The sequence below is a fragment of the Mandrillus leucophaeus genome, unplaced genomic scaffold (genome assembly GCF_000951045.1).
Source record: "Mandrillus leucophaeus isolate KB7577 unplaced genomic scaffold, Mleu.le_1.0 Scaffold4, whole genome shotgun sequence".
In the NCBI taxonomy this organism is placed as follows: Eukaryota; Metazoa; Chordata; class Mammalia; order Primates; family Cercopithecidae; genus Mandrillus; species Mandrillus leucophaeus.
The window spans coordinates 2,355,167-2,364,241 of NW_012104253.1; the positions used below are offsets into that span (position 1 = coordinate 2,355,167).

The 9,075-nt window shown below is 46.5% G+C and overlaps 1 protein-coding gene across 1 annotated transcript in view; it reads right to left on the reverse strand.

The window, feature by feature from the left end:
- PPP2R5C (protein phosphatase 2, regulatory subunit B', gamma) overlaps positions 1 to 204 on the reverse strand; it is a 180,740-nt gene extending 180,536 nt beyond the window's left edge. Inside the window, exon 1 of the mRNA XM_011991613.1 lies at positions 98 to 204. Coding sequence (XP_011847003.1) covers positions 98 to 139 — 42 coding nt within the window. The 5' untranslated portion in view covers positions 140 to 204. The remainder of the gene's footprint in view (positions 1 to 97) is intronic.
- Positions 205 to 9,075: the final 8,871 nt, after the last annotated feature.

Sequence of the window (9,075 nt, forward strand, 5' to 3'; positions counted from 1 at the left end):
CCCTCCTCTCGACCGGCTCCTCCCCTCGACCAACCCCTCCCCTCGACCAGCCCCTCCCCTCGACCGGCTCCTCCTCTTGACTAGCCCCTCCCCTCACCAGCTCCACCTTCCGTAGATCCTCCCTCGAGGTCCCGCCCATCCGACAGGCCCGCCCCTCGCTAGTTGGTCCCGCCCTCCGCAGTTTCTCTCGTAAGATCGCGCCTACCCGACAGCCCCGCCCTTTCCTGGTTGGTCCCGCCCTCCGCAGCTCTTCCGGCGAGGTCCCACCCACCCAACAGCCCCGCCGCTCCCCGTTGGCCCCGCCCTCCGCAGCTCCTTCCGCGAGGTCACGCCCACTCGTGCAGCCCCTCTCCTCCGGCCTCGGCCCCGCCCACCGAGGCCAGGCCTCGAAGACTTGGTGGCCGCTGCGCCAATAGGATTTTATTTTTATTCTTTAATTTGACTGGATCGTAAATGGTGAGGAAACCTCTGCATGATGACTGGGAGTCACCTGATTTCTCTCACCTCGTTAATAGCTGTGAGGAGAGGGTGTCCCAGGGAAAAACGTTAACTTTTTAATACAGTACTTCCGCAGTCCACCTCGTTCCCAGAACTATTGGAGACGCTAATGACAGGCGTCCCGGATTGCGGAAATGCATTAGGTATTAAGACTCTAGGAGTGTACGGATTTCACGTGCGAGAGGCATTGGTGCTTCACCTGTGATGATGAAGGAGCTACATCTTAACTGGCAGCTTAAAAATCACCGCGTTCTCTTAGTCCCTGGGGTTTTGTTCTTGGAAGTTGCCAGGCAGAGCATTTTCGATTATTCTCAGCAGTTCTGCAATGGGAAAGCTGAAAGACAGGGGATAAGAAAAAAAAGATCTAAAGTGAAGAATGTTGTGGGAGGTCCAGAAAGTAAGTTGTGTTTGCGGGTGTCTGAATGTCTATGGGCTCTTAGTCGAATATCTGTAGGTAAGCAGGACAGCCTCAAACAGCTATTTGTGTGGAATAAATGGCTTTTTTTTTATTAATAATTTAGGTGGGTTAATGGTGTCTCCAAAACAATTTTGAGGATGGAGCGATGCCCCTAACTTAATAACATTTTAAAAATAAAATATATGCTTTCAATTTAATAAGCCCAAGATATATCCATATCAAAAAAGGAGTAGCTCTGAAACTATTGGTTTATGGCCATGAACTCTTAGGGAGGCTTAGAGGCTTCTCTGAGACAAGCCTATGCCACCAAAATACTTGTATCATAGCTCCTGATCCGGTGTTGCATACAATTCATTCATTCGACCCACATTTGTTGGATAACTATTATGTGCAAAGCATGATGCCAGAAATTTCATGGTGAACAAGGCACTACCCTTGTCCTCAAGGAATTCACATGCTTGCATGGAAACAGAAGAAAACCAGCAATCAGAAGGACATGACGTGACAAATCTGCAGGACTGGGATGAGGGGGGTCAGGCTTGGAAGCATGACAGAGCACTGCACAGGACGTTTTGTTATGGCCAGAGATGAGACTGAAGGAACAACGACGCTGAATTAAGACTGGTAGACCTTGCCAACATATTGTACTTCTTTTTGAATGCATTTCAGGGTCACTGACAGATACTGCAGTGGGGAGTGATGTACTCACATTTGCATTTTAGAAGACATTGGTGGTAGGAGTGTGGAGAAGGAGGTGAGGGTGGGAGTAAAAGCAGGAGGCAGAAAGAGCAATCAGCATCCAGCTATGGTTCAGGTAGGTGCCGGGGAAGCATCTCCACAGCAACACGGGGAAGGATCGCTGACGCGACAGAGAGCCAGAATCGAGGATAAAAGGCGAATGCTCATGCTTGTAGTTTGGGCAGCACAGTGAATGGTGAGGAAGGGATGCAAGTGGAGGGCATGTTTGCAAGGGAACAAGACTGCAGTTTGGGACACATCGCTGTGTCCGCAAAAGGTAGGTAGAGGTGTCCAAGATGGCAACTGGAAATATAGCATAGAGGACTAGTTGCATGTCAGGTTAGGGGTTTCTCAGGTCAGTTTAGAGTTTGAGGGAAAGCACAGGGACAAGGTACCAGCAAAGCTGCCTAGTTACCATCCAGTGACCTTGAAACTATAGCAACCAGAGAAATCTGACTCAACACCATTGCCTGTACACCTGCATGTGTACCTCGCCGGCCATTGGACTGGCTTCATCTGCCCATGTTAGGGAGGACCATCTTTAATGACAGTTACCGACTGCTCTAGAAGACACTGGGTTTCATGCAGTGTCCTGAGTGCTGTGGTATTTACAGGAACGCTAAAGATAGATATAGCTCCTGCTTCCAAAAGAAGGGATTCAGGACAGGCTATTGAGATGGGATATAAAGCCATCATGTGGCTGTGCATGTGTGTGCACACACACTTGGGTGCGTTCTTGTGTGTGTGGCTGAGGGTTACCTCTTCCAGGATGGCCCCACATTCCATGTGCATGAAGGCACTGCTCGCATTCACACAAAACTCCTTTTCTTCCAACCCCTGCTCTTCTGGGACACTTTTTTGAGATGGTCCCTGATATAGTTAGGATATTTATCCCCACCCAGATCCCATGTTGAAATGTAATCCCTGATGTGGGAGGTGGGCCTGCTGGGAGGTGTTTGGATCACGGAGGCAGATGCCTCATGAATGGCTTGGGCCATCCCTTTGGTGATAAGTGAGCTCTCGCTTGGAGTTCACATGAGATCTAGTTGTTTAAAAGTATGTGGCACCTCCCCCCACCTTGAGCCTGCTTTCACCATGTGAAGTGCCTGCTCCCCCTTTGCCTTCCACCTTGAGCGAAAACTCCCTGAGGCTTCACCAGAAGCCGAGCAGATGCCAGCACCATGCTTCCTGTACAGCTTGCAGAACCATGAGCCAATTAAACCTCTTTTCTTTATAAATTACCCAATCTCAGGTATTTGTGTATAGTGATGCAAGAATGGACTAATACAGTCTCTAAAAACCCAAACATACTTTTTCCATGTCTGTCTTCTCTGTACGTTGGATTGCTTTATTTGTGCCCCTGAGGTCTCTGGAGGATCAGAGAGGTTCCCACAGGACTGAGGTCTTTGGCCTCACTGCAGCCACCAGCCACAGCCCTACGATGTTCACTGCTTCGCTCTGGATAACATAAGTGGTGCATATGAGCAGCGCAGAGAGAAGGTGGCCCTTGACTCAGAATCAGCCCTGCACCCTTCCCTGCGTCTGCCCTCAGAAACCCTTCCTGCGTCTTCTCTATGAAGATGCCTGCAGCACAGCTGGCCCTGCCTGTTCCTCTGAGGCTGGTGTGGATCTGCCCTGCCCATCAGGCTACAACTTTGGTCACCCTGCCCAGAAATCTTCTCTCTTGGCTCTCACAGACACTAGCCCATGGGCTTAGGTTTCTTGATGTCATTCCTAGGCCTTCTGGGCATCCAGGCAGTCTTGCATACTTGGATTTTCAGCTGAGTTTCCTAGAGGCAATGGTCATGTCTCAGGCATTCTGTGTGACTCAGTGCCTAGCGTTTAAAGAAACTAATTCTAGCTGGGTGTGGTAGCTGACACCTATAATCCCAGCACTTTGGGAGGCCAAGGTGGGAGGATTCCTTGAGCCCAGAAGTTCAAGAGCAGCCTGGGCGTTGTGGCACGCATCTGTGGTCCCAGCCACTCAGGAAGCTGAGGCAGGAGGATTGCTTGAGCCATCACTGCAGATAGAGGCTGCAGTGAGCCATGATCATGCTGCTGAACTCCAGCCTGGGTGACAGAGCAAGACACTGTTGCATCTCAGACTTGTTTCTGACTTTATGCCACTTTTCTTTAACTGCTGTCTTTCTCCAGCTTTGTAGTGTGCTTATGGGCCCTCCTCTGTCTGTATCACTAGCTCCCCAGCCCCTCCTCCTCACCTCTCCTAGACCAGAGCTACCTGGATTGGGTAGTGATTTCCTTTCGGGCATCCCTGAGGCCTCCCCAAAAACTAGATGTTCATCACATCTGCTCCTCCCAACTTTCCTCACTTCCTTTCCACAAAAATGTCATGAAACACGTATTTTGTACTGAATTTGTATCTATTTATTCATGCACCAGACTCCTTCCACTACAAATTTGTCTGCAGAGTTGGAGTACAGAGTATGTTAAGTCAGATTACATTTGAATTAATTATCCATATATTGAGTGCAGATCACACTCTGGGCATGTATCAAGCACTCAGTAAGTTTAACAAGTGGACCATGATTTGAAGTGAGGTGCCATTTGGTTCTGAGGAGTCCAAGAAAATACCCAAAAGTTAGTTCTTTCAGGCACAAGGGCACCCAGAGAGCTTATTAGACTAAGCCAAGCATCTCGTTTGGCCCCTGTAGAGCTTTGAAAAAATGCCACGAGCCAGTTAGTCCCCAACAGATGGGAATAAATGCTGCAGGTGCCTGGAGTACTTTGAGATCCAAAAGGTAGAAAGAAATCTGTGAAAGTTTCAAAAACTGAAAATTTCATAGATTATTCTAAAAACTGTGGAAGTTCAAAATAATTCTAAAAATGTCTTAATACAATTTTGTATCCAAGTATTGAAGAAAAATGGAAAACAACACAAAATAATTCATTTTCATATACATGGAGTGAAATACAATCCCTTTCTTTTTTCCTCCCAAATCCCCAAGTCCAGTGGAGGAGATAAGACAGGACAGAAATAACTTAACCCAAGGTGGCGGGAGAAGCGCACCGTAAGAGCATTAGCGAGCAGGATTGGGGGCTTTCAGAGAGAGGAGACATATTCAATAGAGCAGCAGAGAGCTTGCTGGAAGGGAGGGTGTGGATAATCAGCTGCAGCGTGTTCACCTGCTGACTTTCAGTTCTTGTCCTAAGTTTGGGTGATGGTTTTAACAGGCTGGAACAGATGACCCAGTCAGAGGATTTAACTGGAAATAAATGAATCAAAGGTCCATGCACAGAGGCATGCAAAGGCCACGCCAGGGACGAGGGAGTGGGAAGCAGGCAGGGGCAGTGGCTGTGGGAGCTGCCCTTGTTCCCAGGCATCACTGGGCAGAGGGAGGCAGAGGTCATGCCAAAGCCTGGTATAGCCAACTCATTGTCATAGTCCCCATCGGTGTGCAGGGATGGAGGCCAGGACAGGTGAAGACACACCCCACCCTCTCGCTTCTCCCCTCCTCTCTCTCACCAGTGGCTCCCATTTTGCTGACCCTCTTGAGCCAGAGAGCCAGGAAGCCCAGTGAGGCATCCCTTGATGTCCTGCTCTAGGGAGGAGAAGGGTGGGGAGTGGCTGTCAAGGTGGCCTTAGGTGGAGAATAACTTGGTGTCATGGCAGAATGGGAGATCTGGAATTAGAAGACTTGGGTTTGTGCAGACTGTGTGCGTCTCAAAACCTTTAACCTAATGGTTCTGAAACAGGAGTGATTCTGCCCCCCAGGGGACACTGGTGATGTCGGGAGACATTTTTGATTGTCACAACTGGGTGGGGGGGAGGGCTACCGGCATCTAGTGGGTAGAAACCAGGGATGCCGCTATATATCCAACAATGCACGGGACAGCCACACACAACAGAATCCTCTGGCCCAAAAGACACTAGTGCCGAGGTGGAGAACCCCTGGTCTAAACTCACGAAAAGCAGATGTGACACAACATGCCCTGCCCTCTCTGCTGGTTACCAAGAGCATCACAGAAGACAGTGGGCATGAAAGCCAGAACTGTGCCACAGACTTCATTTAAGGAGAATTTCTTGGTCTGGATGGAACTCCACAGTTTGCTGAATGCACTTCACTGCCTATCCCCCACCCCTGCCATTGTCATCTTTCCTGCCCTTCATGTGGAGAAAGAGAAAACCTCCACTGCATCTTCGAAAGAGAGCAGCCCCCTGCTCCAGTGAACAGGATTCTCTTCCAGGTCACCACTCCATCCTGGCAGACCTGAAGAGATTGCCTTTCTGCATGAACTGGCATCCAAGTTATAATAGAGAACTAATGAAACTGCCTTTAAGTTTGTCGAATTATGACAAAATACATACAGCATAAAATTTACCATCTTAACATTTTTAAGTGTATAGTTCTAAGACATTAAGTACATTCACGTTGTTGTGCAAACATCACCACCATCCACCTATGGAACTTTCATCTTCACAAACTGATATCTGTTCCAACCAAACCGCTCCTCATTGCCCCTCTCCAGCCCCTGGCAACCACCATTCTACTTTCTGTCTCAATGACTGACTACTCCAGGTGCCTCAAATGTGGAATTATGCAGTATTTGTCATTTTGCGATTGGCTTATTTCACTTAGCATAATATCCTCAAGGTTCATCCATGTTGTAGTATATGTCAGAATTTCCTTCCTTTTTAAGGCTGTTATTCCATTGTATGAATATTCATGTATTGTATTCTTTATTCATTCATCTGTAGGTGGACACTTTGGATGCTTCCACCTCTTGGCTATTGTGAATAATGCTGCTATTGTAGCAGGATGAGCCACAGACAAAACTCATCAGACACCGGATTAAAGAAGGAAGAGGTTTATTTGGCTGGGAGCTTCGGCAGACTTGTGTCTTAAGAGCCAAGCTCCCTAAGCAAGAAATTCCTGGCCCTTTTAAGGGCTTACGACTCTACGGGGTCCACATGAAAGGGTTACGATAGATTGAGCAAGCATGGGGAATGTGACTGGGGGCCACATGCATCAGTTAACAGAACCAAAAATTTTACAGTGATTTCTCATACAATGTCTGTAATTCACAGATAACACAAGTAGTTTTGGTCATGGGTTAATATTATTATTATTATTTTAACCACCAGGGCCGGGTGATAGTGCTCAGGTCGTCCTGCTATTTATCTTATTTCTGTTTCTTTCCAACTTTTCACTTTCTCCTTTTTCTCTTGTCTTATAAACTAGGGAAACAGGGAGGGGGTGGTGGCGAAGAAGGGAAGGTCAGCAGGAGAAGTGGTGGTCTCACTCCATACTAGTAATATGGATGTGCAAATATCTCTTTGAGATCCTGCTTTCAATTCTTTTGTGTATATACCCTGGATTAGTTCATTCTCACAATGCTGTAAAGAACTACCAGAGACTGGGTAACTTACAAAGAAAATAGATTTAATTGACTCACAGTTCTGCAGGCTATACAGAAGGCATGACTGGGACGGGGGGGCTCACGAAACTTACAATCATGGCAGAAGGGTGAAGGGGAAGCAAACACGTCTTCATATGGTGGCAGGAGAGAGAGAGAGAAGGGGGAGGTGCTACACACTTTTGAACAACCAGATCTCGTGAGAACTCACTATCACAAGAACAACAAGGGGGAAATACAACCCCATGATTCAGTCACCTCCCACCAGGCCCATCCTCCAGCAAGTGGGGATTACAATTTTACATGAGATTTGGGTAGGGACACAAAGCCAAACCATATTATACCCAGAAGTGGAATTCCTGGATCATATGGTAATTCTATTTTAAATTTTTTGAGGAGCCTCCATACTATTTTCTACAGAGCCTGCACCATTTTATATTGCTACCAATCACATACAAGGTTGAAGGGGTGGCCTGCCCCTCCACACCTGTGGGTATATCTCATCAGGTGGGACGAGAGACTGAGAAAAGAAATAAGACACAGAGACAAAGTATAGAGAAACAACAGTGGGCCCAGGAGACCAGTACTCAGCATACCAAGAACCTGAACCGGCACTGGTCTCTGAGTTCCCTCAGTTTTTATTGATGATTATTTTCACTATCTCAGCAAGAGGAATGCCACAGAAGAGCAGGGTAATAGTGAGGAGAAGGTCAGCAAGAAAACATGTGAGCAAAAGAATCTGTGTCATAATTAAGTTCAAGGGGAGGTACTATGCCTGGATGTGCACATAGGCCAGATTTATGTTTTTCTCTGCCCAGACATCTCAGTGGAGTAAAGAATAACAAAGCAGCATTGCTGCCAACATGTCTTGCCTCCCACCATAAGGCAGTTTTTCTCCTATCTCAGAACTGAACAAATGTACAATCGGGTTTTATACCAAGACATTTAGTTCCCAAGGGCAGGCAGGAGACAGTGACCTTCCTCTATCTCAACTGCAAGAGGCTTTCCTCTTTCACTAACCCACCTCGGCACAGACCCTTTACGGGTGTCGGGCTGGGAGACGGTCAGGTCTTTCTCATCCCACGAGGACATATTTCAGACTAACACATGGGGAGAAACCTTGGACAATATCCGGCTTTCCAAGGCAGAGGTCCCTGCGGCTTTTTGCAGTGCATTGTGCCCTGGTTTATTGAGACTAGAGAATGGTGATGACTTTTACCAAGCATACTGCTTGTAAACGTTTTGTTAACAAGGCACATCCTGCATAGCCCTAGATCCCTTAAACCTTGATTCCATACAACACATGTTTCTGTGAGCACAAGGTTGGGGCAAAGTGGCTGGGGCAAAGTTACAAATTAACGGCATCTCAGCAAAGCAATTTTTCAAAGTACAGGTCAAAATGGGATTTCTTATGTCTTCCCTTTCTACATAGACACAGTAACAGTCTGATCTTTCTTTCTTTTCCCTACACAAGGTTCCACTTTCTCCACATCCTCACCAACACTTGTTATGTTTTGTTTTTTCAATAGTAGCCATCCTAATAGATGTGAGATGATATCTCATTATGGTTTTTATTTGTGTTTCCATAATGATTCGTGATGTTGAGCATCTTTTCATATGCTTTTTGGCCACTTTTACATCCTCTTTGGAGGAATGTCTATTCACGTCCTTTGCCTATTTTTAAATTGGGTTATTTGATTTTTCTTCCTGCTGTAGTTGTTGTATTGTAGTAATTCTTTATATATTCTGGATATTAATCCCTTATCAGATACATGATCTACAAATATTTTCTCTCCTGTAGGTTGCCTTTCACTCTGTTACTTATGTCCTTTGAGTCACAGAAATTTTAAATTTTGATGTCGTCCAATTTATCTATTTTTACTTTTGTTACGTGTGCTTTTGGTGTCAAATCCAAGAAATCATGGCCAAATCCAATGTCATGAGGCCTTTCCCCTATGTTTTCTTCTAAGCGTTTTACAGTTTTACCCCCCATATTTAGGTCTTCGGTTTATTGTGAGTTGATTTTTGTGTATGGTATAGGGTAA